Source organism: Trachemys scripta, chromosome 5, assembly GCF_013100865.1.
Source record: "Trachemys scripta elegans isolate TJP31775 chromosome 5, CAS_Tse_1.0, whole genome shotgun sequence".
In the NCBI taxonomy this organism is placed as follows: domain Eukaryota; kingdom Metazoa; phylum Chordata; order Testudines; family Emydidae; genus Trachemys; species Trachemys scripta.
The window spans coordinates 90,275,879-90,303,135 of record NC_048302.1 but is presented as its reverse complement, the minus strand read 5'-3'; the positions used below and the strand labels follow the sequence as shown (position 1 = coordinate 90,303,135).

General features: G+C 40.1%; 1 protein-coding gene across 3 annotated transcripts; it reads right to left on the bottom strand.

Annotated features, from left to right (window-relative positions):
• OCIAD2 (OCIA domain containing 2) lies at positions 1-26,985 on the bottom strand. 3 transcript variants are annotated; one of them, XM_034772592.1, is made up of 8 exons: positions 26,849-26,985; positions 18,358-18,506; positions 11,508-11,604; positions 10,593-10,646; positions 7,779-7,826; positions 6,171-6,276; positions 4,675-4,762; positions 1-2,894 (listed from the first exon to the last, which is right to left on the bottom strand). In XM_034772592.1, the coding sequence occupies exons 2-7, from the start codon at positions 18,415-18,417 to the stop codon at positions 4,681-4,683; spliced, it is 447 nt and encodes a 148-aa protein (XP_034628483.1). In that variant the 5' UTR covers positions 18,418-18,506; positions 26,849-26,985; the 3' UTR covers positions 1-2,894; positions 4,675-4,680. The 3 variants fall into 3 exon arrangements, with proteins under 3 accessions (XP_034628483.1, XP_034628482.1, XP_034628481.1); XM_034772591.1 differs by lacking the exon at positions 26,849-26,985 and adding an exon at positions 26,577-26,776; XM_034772590.1 differs by lacking the exon at positions 26,849-26,985 and adding an exon at positions 26,477-26,774.
• Between the last annotated feature and the right edge of the window lie 272 nt (positions 26,986-27,257).

The window sequence follows — 27,257 nt, the reverse complement described above, 5'->3', positions numbered from 1 at the left end:
TCTCATTAAATTACAGGTCTTTTTATTTAAAAAAAATGTAATTCACATTATAACTTACACCAGTGGTGAACTTGACATCAGTGCACTCCAGTTCTTAATACTTCACTGACAGCAAGAGACATTCATATTTTCTAACTAGGCTAGAAGTACAAGACAATCCTTTTGGTACAATACAGGACATGCTTTGCTTCAGTTTATATAGCAGTGGTCCTGCTGTTGTGTACCACAGATGGTATTTAGGGCTTGCCCTATACTTTATGGAGCCTTGGGTTCATTCCTCTTCATAGGTCCCTTGCACCTCTGCATACCAGACACTCTGCTGGCTGCTAACTACTGTTGTATAGACAAAGCCATTGCCATGCCAGGAGTGCAGCAAGTGAAGCAGAAGGAATTCCTCAAAGGATGCCTTAGGCAGCAATCACGCTATGCAAGCCCAGGCTATGGATAGGGAAGGAATAGATGCTAAGCAAGGAAAAATAGACTGCTGAGACAGCAAGCTGTCAATTGACAGGTGTCTTTCTAGAGCTGGCAACTGTTCAGCAGGGGCTGTATGAAGCCTCTTGCTGGACAGGGCCGTGTGCAGCTTTGTGCATAGTATAGGCATAAGGCAATTACAGAAGATATTACAGTTGACTTGATTTTACAGAATTAATAAATTTCATGGGAGTGGTTAAACCACAAGCATTTGCCTCAGGATAAGGTTTATAATGCACATGCATGTATGATAATCCAGCTTTTAACATTAGACAAGTTAGGGCTTGTATCAGTTTAATCATAGCAGACTATGCTGAGACCTAACATCCAGCTGTAGTAAATGAAGTATTATTACTGAAATGTACATATAGAAAAAGGTAGAAAAACTATTTGTTACTTACTATGAGGTACCTGAAGTTGCCCATGTGCTAACCTGCATAACTGCCTACTGGTACCTCAGTGGACACATCTGATATAGTAATATCGAACTCTCTACAAGCCGAATAAAGTTAATTGCCGGGGGTGGAAGACAAGCTTTTTCAGGGGTAGTCAGACTGTGGAATGAACTTCCCCAAGAACTAAGGACCATCACAAACTTCACCACTTCCTGCTCCAAGTGCAAAGCGCATTTCTTTGACCATGTCTTCTCTAACATAAGCACATAGTAACATGTTTATTTAAAAAAAAAAACACACACAAAAACATCCTACTAAAACAAGACACTCCATTGCACATGCTTGCTGGGGAGAAATTGAGAACAACAAACATGACAGATGTTAGTAATGTCACTTAATGCACTATGGGAAGGTGCTCAAATGCTACAGTAATGAGCACGGTATAAGATTGTGTATAGAATAAAACAGACAATCCTCTTTCTTTAATTAGAAAACTATCAGAGGTTTCAGTATCTGATCTGCAAATACAATAATCTTTCAGAAAATCTTTCTGATGTTGAACACAACTGAAAACATTTCCCTGCTCCAACTTGGTTGTATTTTCCTTTCACATTTAATGGATATAGTAATGGTGATATTGTATTTTAGTCTGAAAAAGATGTTAGATCATTTACTAAGTAATACTGAATCAGTGCAAACTGCAGATAAGTTCATTAATTAAACTTGTTATATTTCATTTTGCAAGACTTTTAATCTTACGTTTTCCAAGGTGTAGCATAACATCTGACTATTTTAGTGGGAGTTGGTCAACAAAAACTCTTCAAATGTAGGTGTTAGAGTTCAAATTAGAGTTCATAATAGTAGCTTGTGATGATTTGGGGAATCTGTGTACAACTTATGAATTCCGATTAGTTTTATGAAATTGTTGTATCACTCAATCATCAATGTGCAGTGAGTCAACCATGAGCTGACAGCATCCCTGATGTGTATTATCCCTGCATGTTTGGAAGAAGCTATAGAACAAAAAAAGATGTGGACCTTAAGGACTCCAGCTGAACAGTGCTAAGGAGGGTGCCTGAGCTGGGAGAACAGTTCTACCCAGGTGGTCTGACGGGAAGGGAGAATGGAAAATGCAGCTTCCCCGGGCCTGGTTGGGGGTGTGAAGAACTCCAGTATTATTAAAGCATTTTTATGAATATGCAAACAGTAATTAACTGGGCTTTTCTGTAATTCATTATTTTTTTTCTTTTCTAATGTCATGGTCAGATTAGAGCAAACATAGGTTTCTGAGCTCGCTTTCAGTTCTTTCCCTAATGTTCATGTTTTGAGAAAGAAAACTTCTTTTTATTAAGTTGTCTATTTAGAAATTATGTTCAGAACATCTTCCAAAGAGATTTGAATAGACAAGCATAAGTAAAATGTCACTCTCCTCTCTTAAGTCCAGATTCAAAGCCCACTGAAGTCAATGGGGTTCTTTCTAATAGTATTCAGAGGATACCTATTGTCAAGAATGGTGATACATGGCGTCCTTCCCCAGTACAAAGAGTTATGCAAAACTGATCACAGTATAGGGGGCTTGGTGGGCTGCTTAACAGTGCAACATCATTTAAATACTCTTGCATTCTTTTTCTTTCATGCAGGAGACAAATGCTTCCAATTATGGCCTTTTGCAGGTTGCACTGAGATCAGGTCATTGCCACTTACAAGAATTGCAATATCTAAGTTTTCAGTGCCAAGAGCTAAAATGCATCTAAGGAAAAAAGAAACATACCGGGGTGTGATATCAACAGAAAAAAATAGAAACTGTATTACTAGAAATTAGCATTTATTATATAAGCAAACTTTTTTAAAATCAACCCAATCCTCACAGTGTACTGGTTTACACCTGACTGTAGGCTTAATTTCTTCTGTCCAGAATAAGCTATTGAAGGAAGAGACTTTTTCTGCAGGATTTTGTCATCTTTGTCAGTTCTACAATTCAGATACCAAGATATGAAGTAACTTCTTAAAAAGAAGAGACATGATCTGAAACAAACAAAAAAAAAAACATTTTATAAAAAATACTGAGCTCTGAAAGTTAAGTTCTCAGATGTACATGTGCATGTGGTGACTTCAGAGGGAGTTCTGCACAAGTCTCTGAGGTAAGAATTTGGCCCTGAATTTGTGTGCAGTACAATAATTTTAATTAGATGTAATCTGAGGGGACAGTTTGAGCATGATGCACATTTTTAGCATGAGAAGTGATGGAAAAGCAATATCCACCATCTATCACACTTAGCTCATTGACTGTACATATTTTAAAAAGGAAAGAAGTGATCATCAAACAACCCAATATTTTGTGTATTCTAATTGAAATGTTCAGTCAGTCTCTAATCTCAATTTTTTTATGTTTAATTGTATAAAAAACCTGCTTAACATTTTTCCTAAATTTCAAAGTTCTTCCATCAGAACTGACTGTAGGTACATGTAAAACATAGTTTTCAAAGCTAGCCAGTACATGTATATTAAACAACACAGCTCACAATAATCCCTTTGTCAAAAGCCTGAGAAAGGAGATGGCCTTTGCGTTTGGATCCGGGGGTTAACAAACTCAGTCTTTGCCAGACCAGTAGAGTAAGCAAACTAAAATATGCACCAACTCCTACTCTCAACTTGACTCAAACAACTTGTCAGTGAATAAATGGCAATCTTTAATTAAACATAGTATGGCCTCTTTATTTTAAGTCAATGGAAATAATCATATGTGAGTGAGGCAAGCGAGATTTGGGGCAAAATTCTCAAAAACACTTAATAACGTAGGCACCTAAATTCCATTGGTTTCAAGTCGGCTTGGTGCTTTTGAGAATCTTACCTTGTCCCTATATTACTGACGATTTAGAGTGCAATAATCTAGGTTCAAATGAGGCCTCACTGTTTACTTACTCCACTGGCTAACTACTGTAGCCACTAAAAAAGGCCATAGGTGTAACAAAATTCCTCCAGACTATTAAAGACCAGTTTGGACACTCTAATGATGCCACACTTCAGCGTAATGTCTTCTTCAATAATAATACAACATTACATCAACACGTTTCATTGTGAATACCATGCACTGACAAAATCCATCAAAATCACACAGTTTTGGGTCAATGAACAGGATCTGCTAAGATATCCCTCTCAATGTCATTCACAGAGATTTTAAAGAGAGAGGGACCCCTTTATGATCATCTAGCCTGACTTCCTGTATAACACAGGCCAAAGAGCCTCACCCAATAATTTCTGCATCAAACCCATACTTTCTATTTGAACTAGAGTATAGTGAGCTGAGGGGTGAAAACATTATTTACATGCAAATAGTAAGGACATTATTTACTGTTCATGTTCTTAAAACATCAATATTTCAGCTGTATTTTTGACATACCAAAAATGATCAGACCATAAATGTTCAAGTTAAAAAAGATATTGGGAACAGAAAACAGCATTCAAACTAGAAGAGAAATATTTATTTCTTTTCTTCTAACTTACAACTAGCCAGAGAATCCCACTGAATTCTAGCTGGATAAAAAAAAAAAATAGTGCTGTTTGTATGAGAATTTTGGAGCTAAATTAGGAGTTCCTCAGAAGTGGGAATTTAAAATTAATGTTAAATGTATGTAAAGAGAAAATGTAGAATCAAGGTTAACTTCAGAACTATAAATAGAATTCCTAATTATCAGTCTTTCATCTCATGAAGTGTATGTTGTATTGTGGCAAGTGTTTTAAACTAGAATACTGTTCAAAATAAAGAATAAAATCAAAAGCTTCCTTAAGATTCAAATGTGTGTACCTGGGATTATGAAGCTGAAGGCTTTGAGTTTTCCTGTCCATTAGATCCAAAATTTGCTTCACATTCCTTGCAGGTATGATGACAGTGCCTAAAATCAGGAGGAAAATAGAGCATTCAAGATTTTTGCTCATATTTCTCTAACACAGCTGTCATCTTTGTGTCGTATATTGGTAAGTATTCTTTTCGAAGGAATTTGTTGAACAGGCTTTATAGAAGGAATCTCTTGTTTTCCATTCATCTGATTTACATTCTTCAGTCCTTCCAGATGTCTTATAGTATGGGATGATGTCTGAATGCCCCAGCAAAACAACTTTATTATTCTTATGTATTGTTTATTTTCAGTAGTGCCCAAAATATAGTAGAGCTTTCCAAGCAGGAAAAGGAAGCATGATCTCTGAAAAAAGGAACTCTCAGTCTAGACAAGACCAGTGGGTAAAGGCAAGGGTTACCAAGATATAGATGGCCAAATGGCCACATCTTTGTAATAGTGTTGTATTAACACAACAGTTTTTTTGGGGGAAAGTGGGGTTTTAAGTGGGGGAGGGAAAATTTTATTAAAAAATACTGGTTTAGGATTTTTAAATTATTTCAAAATACCCTTCCAATTTCCCATTATCAGTCAGCTAATTTACATAGGCATCACAGCACAAGTGAGCCTTCAGAAGGGATTTTAATACAGAGAGGTGGCCTTGTGAATGAGCTTTTAGAAATGCATTTCCTATGCGGGGTGCAGTGTAGTACACATGGACAAATTGAGGGAGAGATCATTGGCTCGGGGAGGAGGTGGGAGTTAATACAAATGAGATGTGGGTGGGAGCAGCATTTGTGTAGGGCTTTGAAGGCAGTGACAAAAAACTTGAACTTGATGTGTTGGACGGGGAGCAAGTAGAGAGATTCAAAAGAGGGGATGACATGGTCTGAGGTAAGGAAAATGATCTTAGCAGTTGCATTTTGTATGGACTGGAGACAGGATGGGTGTTCAGGAAGCCAGAGAAGAGGAGGCTGCATTGATTATGGTAGAGAATGATGAACTGTAGGGATGTGAAGATGTGGTGCAGGAAAAAGCTGCAGGATTTGGATACATACCTCTTGGACGTATGGAGCAAAGGAGAATTCAAAGGTGAGTTACAAGCCAGACGGATGGGATAGATAGTGTGATATTTAATGCACCAGACAGAAGGTAAATTGCTAACTGTTGATCTTTTATAATTAATTAGTATATGGAGAGGCTGAGGATTTAATCCTTTAAATTACAGGATTATTTATGTATTCCAAACAATGCAGATTACACTGAATTTAATTTGTATCTTTATAATAATTATCACATAATCTGGAACTACATAACTGCAATATATATCCTTAGGTATAGCATTCAAGAGTGCCCTATGAGCTGAAGCAAAAGGTTTAAATGTATGCTGTAGCTGCCTCTCTCTTTCATTCTATTTTCAATAACTATGTTTTGATCTAAGATTAAGTGATCTATATTCAAGACAAACCTTTTATGTTCTGGACCAAATGGCTGAACTCCTATACTTTGGAACTTTCTCTGGCATACTCGTATGTATGACATCGTCCCAATGGCAAGACCAAAGGCACCAGCAACTGTACAAACAGATCACAAAATATTGTTAGTTCAAGAGTCTAACTCAAGATACTATTATTTGTCCTTTGTACAGTAAATTGCACTTATGTAGGACTTTTTCATCCCAAAGTACTTTCTAAACATATACAAAGATTATACTGTAATAGTGGTAAGTTCTCTTATCACTGAGATGCAACTAACTGTGGAGTGAAACACTGCAGCTGGTTAAGAATACACAGCAACATGGCACAACAATTTAGATGTGAAAAAGAATACTATATACACTTGGAATTTCAGGGGGAATTTAGATGCGGAGTGTAATAATAGCCCATGGTGAAACTTGACAAAGACATAAGAGCTGACTCCCCCTACCTTTGCAAAATGCCCCATGGTATTTTTGATTACTACAAATAGCTAGGACTTCAGTTTAAGTCTTGTCTTCCTACGTCACAGACTTCCTTAATACCACCGGTCTCTGGTTCAGTACTCATTCAAAAAGAAAAACTATTTCTGGCAACATGTTGAATTTTCTGTGGAGGTCTCACATCCAAATATACACCAAATGAAACCCTCTTAGCTTTTGAAAACAGATGAGATTACGTCATTTAAATGGTGTGGTTGCATTACGTAAATGCAATACAAAACAATTTCTGTGCAAACAATTTTTTTAACAAAATGTTCCAAAGTTAGACACCCAGGATAAACTGAATTTGTATTATTATTTCTTTATTTGAGCAGTTATATTGCTGTAATACTTAGAGAACTTAACCATGTTAACTTGTTATGGTAGTCATATGGTATTGCCAGGGCCTTACTTGCTGTACATTATGTAATAAACGACAGTACCTGCCCCACAAAAGTTTCTAATCTAAAAGACTAGACATAACAGGCAGATAAAATAAGCAAGGTTGTGAAAGCAGAAAGAGAACATGGGAACAAAATTGTAGGATATTGTAGCATAGATTAGCTATGTGCACAATCAGCAGCCCAAACTCACCATTGGCCTATCCATGATCAGATGGCAGAATTCTGTGTGCATTATGGCAAGATGACAGTTAATGAGGCTAAGGTGGGGAGGTACAGATTTTGATTGGAAGTTTTTCCCACAAGAAAGAGGTGGCATGGGAGAGGTTCTTGTGGAAGAAGCTGACAAGCAGACCATTGAGAATGGTGTTATTGACAGAACCATGGTGAGGGTTGACCTTGCAATAATATAATAGTGCAGATAGGGCAATTAAAAATTGAATATATACTCTTACTGAAAAAGTCTTCATTAAACAAGCTTTACTTAATAAATTAGTTTGTAAACTTAGTAGAATACTATTTACTTAGACTGCTATACTGACACCTTATGGGTTCAGATAAGCAGAAGTGTGGATAATTGACATTCACTAGAACAGGGAGACACACAGTTAGCACACAAAGGAAGTCTGGATAGTGGAGGTTTGGAAAGTTCAGATTCTACTGTTAATAAATATCCCCCAACCTTTTATTTCCTTTTAAAATAAAAGTACTGACTTACATGCAATTTTAGGTAACGATCCAAATCTTGGGTTCGATGAGAGAAAACCTAAAATAAAACGCAATAGCTAAGAATGCCTATCCACTTGAGAAACTCATCATCATCTAACAACAAAAGTGGTCTTTTTCTAACAAGCCTTTCTCATTTCTCAGAGCAAGGGCTATACAATACTTAAAAGTATGGTAGCTTTGATTTAGGAAAATACACCATTCCCAAAGCATTCTGGTAATTTCCAATGCAATTATTTGTGTGGTGGCACACAAGTGTCAGGGGAAAATATTTTGTGCTGCCATGTGAGGGATTGGAGTCCAGGTCTCTCGATCAATTTCTTGCTCTTTGGGTCAGCACAAGCTGGGAGATAGCTCCTAGGAGCTTTTTTGCCAATGATCAGCCTAGTGTTAACTGTCACCAGATAGACAGAGTCATGTTTATCCTCTTTAATAGGAATGGAGGAGTCACTCTGACATTTGGGCTTTTGAGGAGAGAAGATGTAGTTCATGAACAGAGGAGAAAATGGAAAGATTCTCACCCTTCCCCACCAAAATTCCCCCTCCCCTCAAATTGACTGAAATGACAATAGTGACTTGTTTCTGATCTTAATTTTGTAGCAGCATGTCATCATGTATTGGTATCTGTGGATGCTCAGCTGACACCATGAGACAGCAAATCAAAATGAAGCATAAGGATTTTTCCACATAATCCTCCAAATGCCTGTGGATCCCCTTCACCTATGAGCTCACAAGTTGCAACCACCATTCTGGACTTGTTAAAAATACCGGCAGGATGACTGATCACAACTGTGTGATGTGACTGCCATATCTAATCTCAGCCAATCAAAGGAGCAGGGGTCAGAATGAGCCCGTCTGCTGTATTTTGTACCAGCACTTGTCTGGTGACCCATCCATTTCTGCAGAATTTAGACAGAGTGTGACAGTAGCTCTGAGGGCTACATGATGACCCCCTTCAATGAGACGGAAGACCCTAAACAGTGAAACCACTGTGTTTCTGGGGTGGGATGTCAGTGGGAGGCAGGGTATGGAAGGGAAGTAGGGGTGACAGTGCCAGGCTATGCAAGCAAATTCCACACAGAAGTGTTTGGTGGCAGAGGGAGCATAGAGTGGTGGCCAGTAGATCCACCACTATAGATTCACATAATGTAGGGGATGCACAGAAGTCCCAACTTCTTCTAAAGCCAATGAGCAGCAGTATACACAGTGGGGAGGCCATGCAACCACTCTATGCCAAGTGTTAGATTTTGGGGAGGAGGATTTCTTTTCCCCTCACCCCTATTAGGTCCTCTGTGCAAAGCCCATTTATTTTCACTTTGGCCAAGTGTTCAGCAGTTATTTCTAAAAGAGGTACAAGATGCCCCATTCATCTCGAATAAGTCAAGGCACAATAATGACCATTTAAAATTGGCATTCTTAATTACTTCACTGCTGATCATTTTAGCATAAATATCCAGGTACTATGGAAATGTGGGGAAAGTTGTCTGCCAAGGGGTGAGAACCCCAGAAAGTAGTCTGCATCTCCTCCATGGGCATGCAGAGTGCAACCAGACTGATTCACTACAGAAATGTAACATGATACTCCTCTGTGCAGATTACACAGCAGCTGTATAAGATCTCCCTGCCCTCCCATTTGGCCAGTACCTCTTTGCTTCGAGCCACTATGTATGTTGGCATACAGTCATAAAAGCACTGCCAATGCTTTCTAAAAGCCAGAATTTAGAGCTACAATGCCAGATTCTGATACCCTGACTTACGTAGACTAGACCCTGAGTTACATAGACTACATTTCACAAGTAGTCCCAATGAAGTCAGTGATGCTTCTTGATTACAGAATGTAAGCGTGACAGATTCAGGCCCCTAGTATTTGGAAGGGTCTGAATTTGAAAGGAAATACAGTAAAAGCTTTATTATTTGGCATGTTGAGGGAATGGTGGGTGCTGATTAATCAAATATTCTGGTTAACTGAGAGTTATACTTTTACCAATGGAATACCAATTTTTAAAGAATTAGAATACAATAAAATGAATAAAAGACAAAATACAGTAGTACAGTATACAGGTATTCACCAATGCAGTAGTAGTACTGCACTGCAGAGTGTTTGGTTTCTTGAAGCACTTAGGTGTATACAGGTAATCTACTGTATAGAAAACTTTATTTTTTGACACTACATATCACTATGGGCAGCACATGATGTACACCCAGATTGCTAAAAATACACTTACCACTAAAACTATACTGAACATAAGTTAATTTTTCTTTGATGATTCACAAGACACTTCAGGCTCTTGCAGTGCCTCATGGTCATCATTATCAACATCAATTATCATTGTAGATATAGACAGTCAGTGTAATAGATTAGGCTGAATGTAATGACCCTATGACACACCCTGAAAGTTGTTTTTTTCAATATATTCCTGATATCAGCTTGCTTACTTGTCTTCTGACTCTTTTGCATAAAAGTAGAGTGCAGAATGTGCAATTGCATAACCTTCTGGGCAGTATACTAGTCCCACTTACTAGACTGAAGATTTGTATTGGGAGAGATCAGAAATGCTGGATAATAGAGCTTTCTGGTTGATAAAGTGCCAGATAATACAGCTTTTACTGTATTCAGAACGAGTTGTGGCAATGCATAGTTAATTATCAAATCATTATAACAGTGATGGCACTGAGTGGGAAGAACATTCAAATATGAAAAGCAGCAAGCTCTGGGGAAATTCTGATGTAGTGCTGATTCCTGATCAGCATGACTTGGGTTCATTTCTAATATAAATAAAATGATACATGTATATCTTCCATTTACCATTGTAAATTAGCCCTTGAGTGATGAGCATGCTTCCTAGAGACAAGGGAAGACCTGAAAAAAACAAGCAAACAAAAAAATTCAGCACTTTGCTCACTACTGCGGACTGGCTGAGAATTATGTGCATCTTTTTTGTATTTATTATCCTGTCTTCTCCCCCCAGCTTGCTTGTTTCATTCACCTATTACACTTGCTCTTAGACTGCAAGCTCTTTGGGGCAATGACAGTCATTTATTATGTTTGTACAGCACCTACCACAATGGAGCCCAACCCTGGTCGTGACCTTTTCGTGCTACTGAAATATAAATAATAACAAAAACTTGCATGACCATAGTAGTATATCCCCTCAAGACAGCAAAACTAAAATGTATCTGACCTTGATAGAACTTTGATTAAATGATGACACCCTTAGAAGCTTTTCAAATCTTTTCCTTTCAGAATGTCCACATTTAGAGTTGCCACCTGGCCATCTTTATGCTCACTCTGCAATGACTTTTGTTTTTGTTGTTTAAACTAAATAGAAATCTTGTTATTTCTTAAAAAAATTCAAAATCAAGATCATATATGTGAAAGAAAATGAAACGCGTCTCTTGGGTGAGAGTAATAATAGATTTCAAAAATAGTGACATCAGCTAATAATGATAGTTAACTATTGACAATTAACGGTACAATTCTGCCACTTTTACTTACATTAAGTGTACCTTATTATGTAAGTAGTCCCATTGATTTCATAGTAAGTACTACTTAACATAAGTAAGGATGACAGAATTAGGCCCTAATAACAATCTTCTCTCAAATAAATGTAAGTGTTAAAGTAACTGGCAAGTCGTGAAGTAGAATTTAAAGCAGTAGTTCAGCTAAAAATACATCAGGTGCTGATTCTCACTGGGATAAGAATTAACATGAGTTACCTACCTCTGTACCAGAAACTTTCGTTTCTACATTCTCGACTGATCCTTTCTACTTCTTTTCTATTGACTTGAGCATCTGAGATAGGACAGTGGAGACCAGACTGAAAAGAGCAATATTTTGTTAGCTTACTGATTTTTATCTTACAAGATCATTTTTAGATAATTTAAGATGAATTAAAAATAGTTACTAATACATGTAAAATTAGGAGAAAGATATTTTCCTTTCATAAGTAATGCAATCCCCCCTCAAGTCTCAAAACAAACACACACGCACACCCCATCTGTAGTTAGTAAAACAATCAGATACCTGTATTTGATAATTCAAGAGCAGAAATGTGAAGTACTGTTTAGGTTTTAAAGTGAAAAAACTTCATTGCATTTGGAACATCTTGCCTGCAATAGTTTAGGTATTAATTTTAGACAGGCAGTAAATTGCTGTTTTTCTCTTAATTCTTTTATTCTGATCAGCCACATTTCTTTAGCTGATATTCAGAGACTGAACTGGGAGGAAAAAAGGCAGTGCTACTCTCAGGTCCTCCCACAAAATAAACTCCACCCACTTGAGATGCCAAATGAGAAATCACTCTCGGCAGATTGTGCTGATATTCAAATGATGATCTCACACGCCCTCCCAGGCGCTGCAGTCTGAACTCCCCTTCTGTGCAATTCAAATACAGCCCTGGGCTCTGTTGGGCTCCTCTGGCTGGGCTTCTCCTCAGTAGGATTCATTTGTCCTACCGGATTCTGTTGACGCCCACACAGTAATGGCAGTAAAATGTCACTCACAATAGATTTTGTCCCTCTCTTTTCTTTGTTCAGCAGTGAAATAATTAATAATATTGACATTTTAGTACCATCTCCGGACAGCTGAGTTAACATCTCACCAATGCTGGCTCTAGCTGGGGTCCATGGGTTGAACTGCACCCACAGAAATCAGGTCTGGATGTGCACTACCATGCATGCATCTCACATGGCTGGGAGTGCAGCTGGCACTCAGGTCCGCCTGCCAAAAACCACAACAACTCCTCTTGGCAATGGGAACCAGTGGGAAGCCTCAAGCCAGCATGGAGTGGAAAGGATTTTGGTAGGGTGGAGGGGGCAAGCTAATCTGTTCTCCTTGTCAGCCAGGTAGGGAGCTGCAGTGAAGGGGACAGGATAGGGCAGCAAAAGGGGGGCCTTGTGGTGCTGATGTGGTAGGAGTGGCGCTCCGGGTTGTGATGCAACTCCCCTTCGGGGATCCCGGGGGGAGGGAGAAGGGCTGGATATGGGGCACAGAGGGGAAGATCCTAAAATTCCTTCCTCCAAGGAATCCTTGAGCCAGCCAAGAGGGATAAGGAGCAGAGTGGGGGCAGGCAGGAGCTCCTAGGAAGGGACGGTAGGGGGTTTCCTTTGAGGGCAGAGGCTACTGGTAGGGGGCGGGTATAGGACTCATGGGGAGGAGGGAAGGTAGGGGCTTCTGCTTTCCTGGGTTTCTAACCATTGTAATAATCATCATTAAGGCTACGAGTCTTTCACAGAGGTCATGGAAGTCACGGATTCCGTGATTCCAGAACCTCTGTGATTTCCGCAGCTGCAGCAGCTGGTGTGGCTCACCCCTGGGCTGCCTGAGCAGCTGGGGCAGCCCCAGGGCCAGCCACACTGGCCACTCCCCGGGTGACCCCAGGCAGATGGTCCCGGGTGCTGCCCCAGAGCAGTGGTCCAGGAGCAGCAAGGGTGCCCTGGCAGTGGCAGGGCCTGTCCAGAGCAGCAGCGGCAGCAGGGCCCTGGGCCACCCCGTGCCTGGAGTAGCAGCAGCATCTGCTGGAATGCCCTCCTCATCCCCAGCACCTAACATTTAGTTAGAGGTATTTTTGGTACAAGTCATGGACAGGTCACTGTTCATGACTTTTACTAAAAATATCCATGACTAAATTGTAACCTTACTCATCAATAAGTTTTCTTACACTGAACTAACTCACCACTGTGCTACTACAGCTGTACACATGCACTGTACAAGAGTTTGGCATAATCAATCTCTTGTACAGTGCATGTATACAGTTGTAGCAACACGGCAGAGACTTAGTTCTGTGTAAGAAGACAATTATAAATTGTTATTTTATGATGTTTCTATCTGGCTGCACAAGAAAGGTTTCATAGCTCCTTTAAGTGTCTTGTAACTAAGGTGAAATACCTGGGGTAAATATCCTGGGGATACCATCATGGGCCCTCTCTGACCCCCCAACTCCTCCCTCTTTATTCCTCATTACAAAAACAGACCTACAATACAGTATCTAGATGTCATTATAAATATGTGATATGTAAAAAGTTCCTGGAGTTACTCTGAAGTGATGTATACTAAGTAACAGGAGATGGAAAATCTCTTTGCTCATGAAAGCGAACCCTCTTCATTACTAAATAAAATTGGTACAGTACATATACTGAGGAGGGCATGTTGGCTTCATCTATGCTGGATTAGCAGTCAGCAGGTAATAGCATTCAGACCTAAACTTCAAAGGAACTGAGAGTATAAGTAACTGACCCTTAGAGGAGGGAATTGGAATACACTCTGACTGGCAATTATGACCTCAGGCACTGGGATGGTGAGATAAAGGCAGAGCCCATGATAGCTGGAGGGACCGACACATAGAATGCGAGGACAGTAGTCTTCAATTTACCAGGACTGTAACTCTAAGGTTTAACCTACCAAGATAGGCTGTGGCCAACCTGTACTCTAGATATGATTTTATTACATTTATCTTTACTTTTATTCGATTTACCAATAAACTTCAACACTTCCAAACCTGAATGGCACTGTGACTCCATGTGCCAGGTCGTAACACATGGAGCAGGGAGTCGGAGCCAGCCCCAGCCCCGGGGGGCCGGAGCTGTTGCTGTGGGGTGGGTCAAAGCTGGGCTCAGTCTCCAGCCCAACCCCTTTTCTCCCAGGCCTTCCCTCCACACCGGGCTGGGATTAGGATTGTGGTGCTGGGGAGGAGGGTACTGCTGAGGTTGGTTGGTGCCCCCTCAGTGGGGCGAGGAGGAGGCTGAGTGCACCTACTGACTTAGGATGCTACTTCTGCCACTGCATCTCACTGAGACGAATGGGGCAGTTTAGACTTCATAGTTATTGTTGAAAACTCTGTGCAAACTCAGGCAGATGTCATTGTTTCAATTACACTCAGTTCACATTTCCAAGGCTTTATTTACAATCACAAAAGCTGAAAATGTACTTTTTTAAAAAAAATGAAAGCTCAGATTTTGTAGCACAAGTGTCACCTTGGTAGAGATGTCGGTATGCCATAGGGTATGTCTGCACTTGGAGCTGGAGATGTGATTTCCAGGTCAAGGACACATACCTGTGCTAGCTCTATGCTAAAAATAGTGTTGCCATGGCAGCATGAGAGGTGGACGGGCTAGCCGCCCTAATTATGTGCCTATGATATCTTGGGTGGGTACATAATTAGAGTGGCTAGCCTATCCTGCCAGCCCTGCTGCCATGGCTACACTCTATTTTTAATATGCTAACTCAATCACCACTGATGTGGATATGTTTCTTCAGCGGAGAATCGCACCCCCAGCTCCAATCGGAGATATATCCATGCTGACATGTACCATCTCAATGTGAGTCCTGTTAGTTTTGTAACCCTGGTAATGAAATAGGTTTATTGGCTGAAGTCATTATTAAATTTTCAGGTAATGGATGCCCCAGTCCTCATTCAAACACAACTGCTACTCAAGTTAATGTGCGTGTTGTTTGAATAAGGCCTTCAAATTGATCACAAACTGAGTTTCATAGCGATGTGTGATGGGGTGTGCTCCCCACACTGGCCCTGCAAGAGCTGAGTTGGGCCAGGTGGACCTAATCAGCTAATTAGGCTGCAAACAGGGGAGAGCTTTAGGCAACTAATTAGAGAGAAGCTTATGTGTGAAGGACAGGTGGGCTTCTACAAAAGATAGGAAATTGGAAGCAGAAGGGGCTGCAGGAAGGTGGTATACAGTCACTCCCTGAGAGAGGGGAGGTGTGTTTGGTGGCTATAGAGGAAGTAGCCAATGGTTGTTCCCTGGGAGGAGGGAGTAGAGTAGTTGGCAAACCTCAGAGAGTGGGGGAGTGCTAGGGTAGGAAGCAGCCCAGGGAGTAAGCAGTGAGGTTGAGACTGAGCAGACCTTGGTTGCATGTTGTAGAGTCCCTGGGCTGGAACCCAGAGTAGACGGTGGACCTGGGTTCCCCTACTCACCACTGGGGCAGTGAACTGGAAGACTGTTGGGGTCACTGTGGGAATGACAGAATTTGAAGGACTGTACCCAGGAAGGGGGGAATGCTAAGTGATCTGGCCAGAGGGTTGACTTACAAAGAGGACTGCTGTAATTCCTGAGAGCAAGAGAGAGGCTGCAGAGGAGAAACAGATGGGATATACCTGCTGGAAGGGGTGTTGACCTGACTAAGCTAATCCCCAGAACCACCAGCAGGTGGTGCCATCCAGCAGTGAGTAGAGCAAACCTGTCACATAAGGTCATAGTATAGTATATGAAACTTGTACCGCTCATAAACTATGTCAAATATAATAAAAGCTCTACAATGGTACAGATAAGGAAGTAAATGATTATGAACAGGGTTATTTCATATCAAAATTACTTAGTTAAATGTTCACCTATGGCACAAAGTGGTGGAATCTAGCCCTAACAGGCCTGTTGAGATTTCTTCAGCACAGGGAAGTTTGCAGCTGGTGTAAAGCAGTGTAACCAAATCCTATGCCAACTGCCCTCCCCCCTCCACTCCACCTGATTTGGATGTTGAGGATGAGCCAGATAGCACCTGTGCTCCACTGGTTCTTACCGGTCCTTTGGGAACCATAGCCAGCTGGCATAAACTAGAGCAAATTAGCTGGGATTGGAACTGGGACCAAGATAGCTTGACTATAATTAGCAGATGGTTGTAACTGGCTTTCTGACTGCCCTCTCTGCACTGAGCAGAATTTGGCACGGAGTCTGGGCCGTAACAGAAAGAAGGCTGGATTTTTTTTCCAGAAATTATGAACATACTGAAACCTTGTATAGAGCTCAGAGAAGTATAATACAGTAACTCCACACTTAACATCATCATGGTTAATATCATTTTGTTGTTGCATCGCTGATCTATTAGAACATGCTCATTTAAAGTTGCGTAAAGCTCCCTTATGACGTTGTTTGGCAGCCACCTGCTTTGTCCACTGCTTGCAGGAACAGCAGCCTGTTGGAGCTAGTGGTGGGAGCTTGGAACCAAGGGGGGCTGGCAACCCCCCTATCAGCTCCCCTAAGTTCCTGTGTGGCAGCTGCCGGGCAATTCAGGTGTCCCTCCCCAAACTGCTGTGTGCTGCTCCTGAGAGCCTCCTGCTTGCTGTGCAGGGGGAAGAGGGGTGCTGATGTCGGGGTGTCCCCCTCCCCTGTACCCCATCTCCACAGAGCTCAGGAGTGAGGGAGCTTGCTGGCGGCGGTGGCAGCAGCTGCTGTCTCAACTTGCTGATCTACATAAAAAGGCAGTGTACTTAGAGTGGGGTCAGCCTACTTAAAGGAGCAATGTGCATCTCTCACTCTCACACACTTTGGAAAGTGGAGGGAGTGGTGCACTCCAATGGGAGAGCGTGGGGTCATCATCACGGTCAGTTTCCACAGGGAATGTTTGCAGCCACTGCCATGCTATCTCCTCCCTCCATTACTGCTGCCTTGTAGAGGGTGAGGCTACATTAACAACGTGTTAACCCTTGAGGGTTCAGCTGAGTGCTAGTTCATCATTTAGCAGCAAAGCATTCCCTGGGAAATATCCCACCCTCTGATTCCACCACAATTTAGTGTGTGTGTACGTACGTGTACACACACACACACGCACACATAAATATAAATTAAATCTTTTGTCTGGCCAAAAAAATTTTCCTGGAACCTAACCTCCCCCTAATTACATTAATTTTATGGGGAAATGGGATTTACTTAACATCGTTTTGCTTAAAGTAGCATTTTTCAGGAACATAACTACAACATTAAGCGAAGAGTTACTGTATATATATAGAAAATTGTGCAAGAACTTATGATTCTAAAACCAAATGTGCTCTATTTTTAATATTGTATTGGATACTATAAACTCTATTTAAATTACCTACAGTTATATAGCATCAATACATATTTTATTATCAACCTAGCTTTTTAGAAATTTCTAACTCGTGTAAAAATGTACTTTGGATTGAAATATGAAAAGCAAAATCTCAGCACAGCAGAAGCGGTAGAAGTCCTTAAACACACTTAATGACATGGACTAGATCTGTTATCAACATTAGGAGACATTTTAACAGAATGCAGGCTTTGTTTTTTCATATTTTATATATTTAATTCTGTAGAAAAATATCATGCTAAAAATTAAGAGCTATTCAAGGAAGTACAAAGTGAAAGCTGCGATGCTATAATTAACCTATCTGTGGTCTACAGGACTGGACATTGTCATTTAATATTTTACACCATAAATGCTGTATATTCCAGGTATAGGAGGGAAGCATGGGCAGACCTGTAGCCATTTTAGGGTAGAGTTTAAGCCTTAAGATTTATTTTATTGTTTTGTCAGTTTGTATTAAACTAAACTTAAGATCAAAGGCTGCCCTCAGTTACACCTATGCAACCCCACTGACTTTGTAAAATACTGTATTACTAGCTTCTGCATTTTCATTTGGTTGTGAATAAATGCCTCCCAGAACCTTGCTTGTATCACAAAGAAAATATCTCACAAAAAGGCCTTCTGAAATGAGGCCATCTTTCTTGGGAAAATGTAAAAGCTTTATATATGACAAGTATTTCCTAAAGGACTAAAATCTTGCCCTAAACAGCCAGATAAAGGGGAAGCAACTCCAATGTACCTGTTTGTTTTGTTGCTGTGAAGATGTCTGAACTTTACTTTGGGCTGTTTCTGAAGACATGTCTGTCTGTCCTTCCCCCTCTCCTCCTAATAATCTTGGTAAGCAGCAAAGTCAGCAACGCTGTCTTTCACAGCTGGCTCCTCCTCTCACTGTTTGGTACAAAGGTAAAAAGAGTAAAAGTATTACATTGTTATAGGCAACTGTTTACCCAGAGAAAACACCCATTTTGAAAGAAGCATTGTTTTTATTGCAGATACTATTTGAATAACCTGATATTAAATGTAACTAAAAAAGATACAATACTGAACTCTAAGTGAATTATATTAGGCCACACAATGCATTGTTCCCTTTCAGTTATCAGAAATATTGGGTTTGTACTGAGTCAAGCAGGCACATGTACAGGGAAGGATTACGTGCTGGGGCTTGTGGAGTGTAGCACAAAACTCTCAGTGCTGGAGAGGAGTGAGGACAAATGTGGCTTCAAGCCACCTTGCACCTTCCTGATTTCTGACTGCACTGGAAGCTGAATGAGGTGGCGCAGAGTGTTGGTCTAATTTATAGCAGCTTGACTTGAGTGATGGCCAGAATTCCCACAGTACAATGAGCTCCAGGGCTACCCCCTCCTAGCTATGCCCTGTCTTTAACCCCTGACACACACTTCTTATTTTTCCACCACAGGACCTACCCATCAAGCCTAACATGAACTAAGTCTGTATTTCAGACAGGCAGGGGGATAGCTCAGTGGCTTGAGCATTGGCCTGCTAAACCCAGGGTTGTGAGTTCAATCCTTGAGGGGGCATCATAATCCCAGTTATTTTTCTGATTTTTTAAAATCATATTTAAAGGTACCCACAAAGGGATTTAGTTATTTAAGCCCTAAATTTAGGTGCCACTGCAATCCACAAAACCCCCACTGCGCTGCTACATAAACCTGTAGGCTTATGAACTCTCTGCAACTAAATTTTTTTGTTGTAAAGTGACTACGTTTCTGCCTTTGGTCATGCACACAACACCTCACTCTAAGCCTCAGGATACATCTTTCATGCCTACCCTCAGTGGGATCTTAGATGTACCCCCACCCCTTTTGCCTGCAGGGCCTGGTTCAGTGTTGGGATCCATTCAAAAGTGATGAAGGGGTGGTGGTGCTTCCCTTATATCTTTCAGCCCATTAGTTAGAGCATCACCTGGGATGTGGGAGACCCAGGTTCAATTTCCCCCCTGCCTGATGGGGAGAGAGGATTTGAACAGGTGTTTCCCACCTCTCAGGAGACTGCCATACAAATGGGCTCTGGGATATTCCTGTGTGGGTGCCCTGCAATCTTTCCTGTTGAAGCTGTTCCACTTTTTGGATAAATAATTAGTCATTGAAGACGGGGGACTGAATCTTGGGTCTCCCATCTTTCATATTAGTGCTCTAACCCCCAGGCTCTACAGCCATTCTCTCTCTCTCTCATTTTCTCTAGCCCAATTTCTATTTATGTATTTATACAAAGCCGAACAGCTTCAAAAGTCTGTTCTCCTAAGTGGTTGCTGGTACTCAAAGTGTGAACTGTTCCAATTCTTCTCTGTACTTTGCTTTAGTTCTGAGACAGTTACAAAGTTATAACACTCACGAGAAGCCCTGTATTTTTACTTAGCATTGGGAATTCAGATAACCTTTTTTTGTTTGGTTTTTAATGGCAGGGCTGAAGAACTGACCTTTCTCCTTGTTAAAAAGACTCAGTTAAAGCATTGTGTTGATACAAATCTGTAGTAATGGTAATTCTTTTCCTATGCTCGGTTTTACCACATTCTACACCATTTTCAGAGCACTGTATATTGATACTGTTTCTCTGAAAAATGTACTTTTTGAAGCTCTGTGGAAGGTGGGGAAAACTGTCAACTCTTTGTCTCATTCTATCAGTCTCTTGTCACTTAGAAAAGATCAAGGGAAAGGGGAGGGAACCTTAGAAAAGTTTGTCAATCACAAGCACTAAATCTTGGAATTCATATTCTATTCAATAAACCTAGCTGTGTAGGAAGTTGTATTAAAAAAAATCATCTCAGGAGACTGCAGTAGAATCTGACCTGGATCTTTTACCACTGCAGCAGAATTTAAGCTCTGCATCACTTTTTCATCATTGTTTTCCAGATTCAGAGAAGTAAAGACGAGAGACAGGCTTTTTTAGGACTCTATAATGTGTTCTAGTAATTTGTAGCTTGTAATGCATCTTTTATTACACCCATAAAATCTTGGAAGTATTTCCTATGTTATTAAACTTCAGTTTCAACATAATGAAGAATCCCAGAAATGGGTAGACTCTGAAGGTTTTTAATGGGTACCCATCCCAGTAGAGATGGAGGTTGAGAGCCCTGCTGGAAAGAATGTCAAACAGAGTCTATGATGGTAAAATGTTAAAAATGGGATTAATAATACTTAGCACTTATATAGTGCCATCTGAGGAAGGCACTATATATAGGGTGCTTCATAATCATTGGATATTACTTTTGGGAAATTCAGGCACCCTCATCATCTCACACAAAACTATCCTTGCACTGATCTACTGGGAAAACATGATGTTTTCTCTTGCATATTTGCTGTGCTGCTGCCTTGTTTTAAGCTAAGTGGTTTTAAATGGATGGCATACTTTATTAGCTATTTTTAGCTTGGGACAAATTCCCTGTTCCCTTTATTCTTGTTATCTAACTAAAATGCTCACTTTGTACAGAACTTGTTAGATAAAAAAATCCATCTGGTCTGAAGGGAATCACCTGCTTGAGGCATTTTTATTTCTTTGGTTTTCCTTGCTTCATATTTCCAGTTCCTTTATTCAGGAATAGAAGAGGGTGGATGAAGGCTTCCTGCATAGAAAATATTTTGATGCTTCTAGCTGGGCGATGAAGGGGCAGCATATGAGGGAAATGGCTGGGGTTTCTTTTTGGGGAAGAGAGGGGGGAAGTTTAATCTTTATGTAAGTATTTGTTTTTCTGTATTTAAAAACAGGGTGGATAAAAATCGAAGGTTTTCCCCTCAAAAATCAGATTTAAATAAAAACAATCAGATTAAAAAAAATCAATCTAAAGATAGTTTTAATTAAGATACATTACAGCTCAAAGATATCTAATCATGGAATAGGAATTATAAATTCTAAATCTGTAGTATGAGACCATACATTCATGTAATGTTTAAGAAAAGTTTTGTAAATGAGTTCCAATAGTTCATGGATTAGGGACCCAATCTTATTGGGTTCCAGGGGCTTCTGTATAGATTATTTAAATTAATCTTTCTATCTACCCAATGGGACTCAGTGCTCAGTCTAGAAGATACCATCAGAGATGCTTAGTTTTGCAGTTCTCAAACTGTGAATTTGTGTCTCCAGAGAGAACATGCTTGTTAACAGCAAAAATGTTTTTAAATAAATACATAAATAATATATAGAGGTGAGAAATAACAGACCTGAACCCTACTGTACCTCTGCAAATTTGTGTACACAGAGTCAATCCCTTACCTCTCTCTAAAAGTGCAAAGTTTCAAAAAGTTTAATGAATAGAAGATTGTTGGGGGTGGAATAGATCTGGACAAGGAGAAGCCTGGAGATAAATGTGAGAAGGGAGGGACAGGCAGTAGAAACAAAAGTGAAACTGTCTGAGCAGCATATTCCAGAAGTCTTGAGGTCTTTCTGAGTGTAGCCTTCATTGACTGAACCATGTTAATGAAGTGTGGTTTCTCAGTCATAGGGAAAGGAGAGTTAGTTGCATAAACAAAACAGCATTTTTTTCATCAATTACCTCTTTTTGTAATCTGTTGGTTCTTATGACTTATCTATGGTTGTTTCTGGATGATGGAGATTTTTTTTTCTTTTTGCTACAAGTGATATACTGTGGCTATGTGACTGAAACACTATTATGGGCAGTTAATTCTGAAACTACAGAAAATGATGGTGATAGTCTTCAGAATCCTATATGTTGAGGATGGATTCTCCTAAACAAAATAAGTCAATGCAGTTATTTAATTATTATTACCATACTGCTCATTTAGTATTACTCATTGTATTCACTGACACTCAGTGCTAATTTAAAGGTGAAATTGTAAAAGGAAGATCTGCCTATTTCAGCTATTTATTTTTTATCACAACTGTATCTAAAATGATAGTACCATACAGTAACAACTATGAAAGAAATGGAGCAGTATGCAAAAAGGTCTAGAGGGTAAAATTGTTAACCTGAGTCTGATGGGTGGAGCAATGTCCACAATGATCCTGTTGTATGTGCTTGTGTGAGAACAGAAGGGAATGTTTTCCTTACAGAAACAATTGATACATCAGGAAATGCACACACAGCAGAATACTCACAAGAAGTAGCAGTAAAAGCTATAACAAACTATGAAAAAAAAATTTCAAATGTCTAGTACGCAGCTTGGTCACAGACAAGGGGGGATGGATAGCTCAGTGGTTTGAGCATTGGCCTGCTAAACCCAGGGTTGTGAGTTTAATCCTTAAGGGGGCCATTTAGGGATCTGGGGCAAAACCAATACTTGGTCCTGCTAGTGAAGGCAGGGGGCTGGACTCAATGACCTTTCAGGGTCCCTTCCAGATCTAGGAGATAGGTATGTCACCATATATTTTTATCCAAGATGAGAAGAAATTATTTAGAAGAGAGTGAAGAGTCCCAAGTTAATAACATAAGGTTGCATTGCTCATTTGATGCACATCCTAGCCAAAGACTTCAGTGTTCCGGAAATAAAGGCCAATGTTGTTGAAACTGCAAAATACTTCTGTAACAACCACTTTGCAGCAGCTGCTCTGAAAAAAGTGGGAGGAACCAAGCTAACTCTCCCAAAAGATGTGCGATGGAACTCAGTAGTGGACTGTTTTGAGCACGATAGCAAGAACTGGCCTAATCTGATGACAGTTTGTGAACAAAATTGTGAAAAAATAGATGGCGCTGTCACAGCCAAAGTTCTCAACATTGAGCTTAAGAGAAATGTTGAACACATGCAGAGTACCCTGAATCCTATTTTTGTAGTCTTGAACAAAATGCAGGGAAATAGCTGTTTTATTGTTAACGCTGTTGAAATTTGGAAGGAACTGAGGAACTCAGTTTGGAAGGAAGGAACTCTTAAAATGAGAGATATGCAATGACAGAGTTAAATTACAAGCATTAAAAAAACAAATGGGACAAGCACTATCTCCAGCTCATTTTCTTGCAAATATTCTCAATACTCAGTACCAGGGTCAAACCTTAACTGCTGAAGAGGAGAAGTTGGCTATGACATAGACATCCAGCAATCATCCTTCCATAATGCCAACTATAATAAACTTCAGAGTTAAGGGTGAAGCATTCAAGAAATATGTTTGCTGATGATGTTTCAAAGAAAGTCACACCAGTGAACTGGTGGAAGTTACTTAAGCACTTGGATTCAGAGACTGTTGAAGTGATAATCTTTCTTTTAACAGAAGTAGCTTCTTCTGTCGGTGTAGAAAGAATATTTTCTTCTTTTGGACTAATTCATTCCAAATTGAGAAATCGTTTGGAACCTGAAAAAGCAGGAAAGCTTTTTTTTCTTTTCCAGATTATGAACAAACAGGAAAATAAAGGTGAAGATGACTGAGTTAGCTGCAGAAGCCAATATTTTCAGTTTCTCATGTTGACCTGGCTGACATAGTCGATTTAATTTTTGTGGGTTTTTTAAATATTTCATTTAACTATATTAGTTAAAAACAATTTTAACAAAAACAAACCTGATTTTTAAGAACTTGAATGTTTAACTAAATTCAAAAATTCATATGCTTCTTTTGTTAAAATATTATGTTTGCTGTTGAAGAAAAAAATCCAGAATACATAACGTTGTTGTTTTAGTTAAATAAAACAATTTAAATGTCTGTTTGGTGATGTTCTCCTCCTAATACAGCATAGCAAAGAATCCTCCAAATATTAATGATTAACCTGTTGAATTGGAGATAATTCACTTCCCAATGACTTCATAAATATCTGCTTCAATTATCTTCTGGTAAATGAAATAACCAATCATTCATTTTCTAATATAGCTGTAAAACTAATCTGAAAAGTTTTCAAAATAAATCACTTAAAAATGTATAGTCTGTACCTTCTAAAAATGAAACCAAACTATCTGAGTTGTGAAGAATATGTATTAAGGCTATAACAACCAACAAGAATGCACTTTTATGTAGAAATCCATGATTAAATCGAGTCTTCCTGACTAGTGATTTAAATCAAATCCACCCTGAAAAGTTGTTGGTAGTGACCAGACCACTCTGTGAGATTACTGGGAGAAATAGATGGGAAATTTTTTTCCCACTCTTTCAAAGATCAGTTTTAATTGTCAGAGACTTTGTCTTATTGTGTGGGTGCTTCTGGAATAAAGTACTAATTAATCATTGTGACATTTAGCCCAGCACTTATAGTAGCACTTCAGATGTTTGGCATCCAGTAGGGTGCAAGGGGAAATACTTACCAGGAGATATTATAAGAACCTTCTAAATTGGAACCTTTATTTTAATTATGGGACTCTTATTTTGGTATAGGCTGACCAGATAGCAAGTGTCAAAAATCGGGACAGAAAGTGGGGGGTAATAGGTGCCTATGTGAGAAAAAGACCCAAAAATCAGGACTGTCCCTATAAAATCAGGATATCTGGTCACCCTATTTTGGTGCAGGGTACATAGTTTAGTTTCAGGCAACGTCACTAGAAGCTTAACAGGATTAAAATGAAGGAGTGACTGGACACTATTGTTAAAGGTATGTGCTCAGATGTTTGACATCCATTTCCAGTGTTTACAGAGGAATAATCTGGGAGGCACTATCACTTTTTCTTCATTGTTTTTGAAGGGATTGTGAGTATATTTGGGAAAAAAAATTTGATCACTCTCTTTTTCTTAGGAAGGACAGCATGGGGTTTATAGGCACAGGCAATCTGGATTCTGTTCCTGGCCTTGCAGCAGGCTTCCTGTGTGATGTTGGGCGAGTCGCTCAATCTTGTTAAATCTCAATTTCATCCTAAGTAAAATACCCTCCTTGCAGCTGGGTTGGGAGGCTTAACTAATGCATGGGCAGTCACATGCTTTGAGATTGTTAGGTAGAAGAATCTATATAGAGCAAGACCTAAAACTTTTATTATAACACGACCCGATATAACACGAATTCGGATATAATCTGGTAAAAGCAGCGCTCCGAGGGAGCGAGGCTGTGCACTCCGGTGGATCAAAGCAAGTTTGATATAATGTGGTTTCACCGATAACGCGGTAAGATTTTTTTGGCTCCCGAAGACCGTGTTATATCGGAGTAGAGGTGTACTTATTGTTATTATTTTCACTATACACTAGCATGACTGAGGGCAAAATTTGGCTCATTGGGGAAAAAACTTTTCTATTATTTTTCCCAACATGCCAAATTTTGCCCTCCATCTGAATAGCCCTAGCTCTTTTACTGGTCAGGTGGAAGATTTCTAGCACCTCCCAGGAGCGGGAGGGGGGATGCCAACCCATCAGCAGAACAAAAATGAGACCAACCCCATGAGCAATGCTCTGCCCCCTAGAAGTTGGCACCCAGGGTGTCTGCCCTGATTGCATACCCCAAAAACTGACCCTACCCTCAGTTCTAGTGTAACTTCATTGAGACATTTGTGTATTTTTGATTGCAGAACTTGGCCCAGTGTCTTGTTACTTTCTGGTATGTAATTATCCCTCCATATTTAGTCCCATTTATTTTATGTGCATTTTATAGTATTTTTCTCAATATAAAATCTAGGTAGAGTTTTTAAACATGCTTTCCACAAAGAATATACAATCTCCCATTAAAAACAGCTGCTATAAAATCTGCACTTTGTGATATACGTGCAAGAACTTGGTCACTAGTAAACAGATCTAGGGGAAATGCTGTCCAAAATGTGGGCCTTACACGAGGTAGAACAAAAAATCCGTTTGTGTTGATGCATCGATGAGGAAATTCCCTCAGCACTGCGTGTACTCGCCGTTCTCTAATGTCCAAACCCACATCAGTGCAGAGGCCTCCTGGAGCATTCTTTGTGCAGTTCTTGTGTTTGAAAACCCAGGGGATGAGACTAAAGGAAATCAGCAGAGCGAAGAGCAACTTTGCAGAGACAAAGAGGAAAAAAACTTACGATCTTTCCGGACTTTAGTTGGGAAGTTGCTGATTTTGTATTAGTTCTAAAACTGGGCCCAGTTCATACTTCCTACCGCGCAAAGGCCTGGTTGCTGTACCTTGCTCTGCGGAGCAGAAATGCAGCACCAGCAGGCTGTATTCAATTCCTGTTTCGCTGACGGGGCCCGCCCGGCCAGGAAGAGGCAGGGATCAGCTGCAAGAAGCACCAATTCAGCCTCACTCCCGGAAGCTGCCTGTGTCTGTGAAACCCTTAGCGAGCTCCGGGCTGCCAGTGCCTTCTCCCCAGTGTAATGTAACTCCCTGGAAAGGGCAAGGGGGCTGTACTGCTGCTGCCCTTTCCTGGGCTGAAACCTCTGAACACATCACATACCAGAATTTAGTTTTCTGTCCCCTCGCCTGGGGGATATTGTCTCTTCTCTCTGACAGTTTACACAGCTCTAATTTAGGTGAGTAACGCACACCGAGGCAGGTACTAAATACCCAGCCCCATGTGCAAAGGAACGTGATTCTTTGGGGCTGTCCTGTACTCAAAACGGTGTTTACCCTTTGTATTTGTTTTGTAATAAACCCCACCCTTTGCTGGAGCTGGGGGTGTGGCTGCAGCCCCTGACTTGAAGTTGTTTCCACCATATACAGACTTTACAGTTTGGTTCAGTAGCTCTCAATACCCCCTGCATACAAATGGTTCCACACCCCTTGCCACCCTTGTTTTAGGGTTGTCTTGTTATAGGCTGCTAAAATCTACCTGTCTGCTATGGTAAATCTAGAGTTGGATTGCA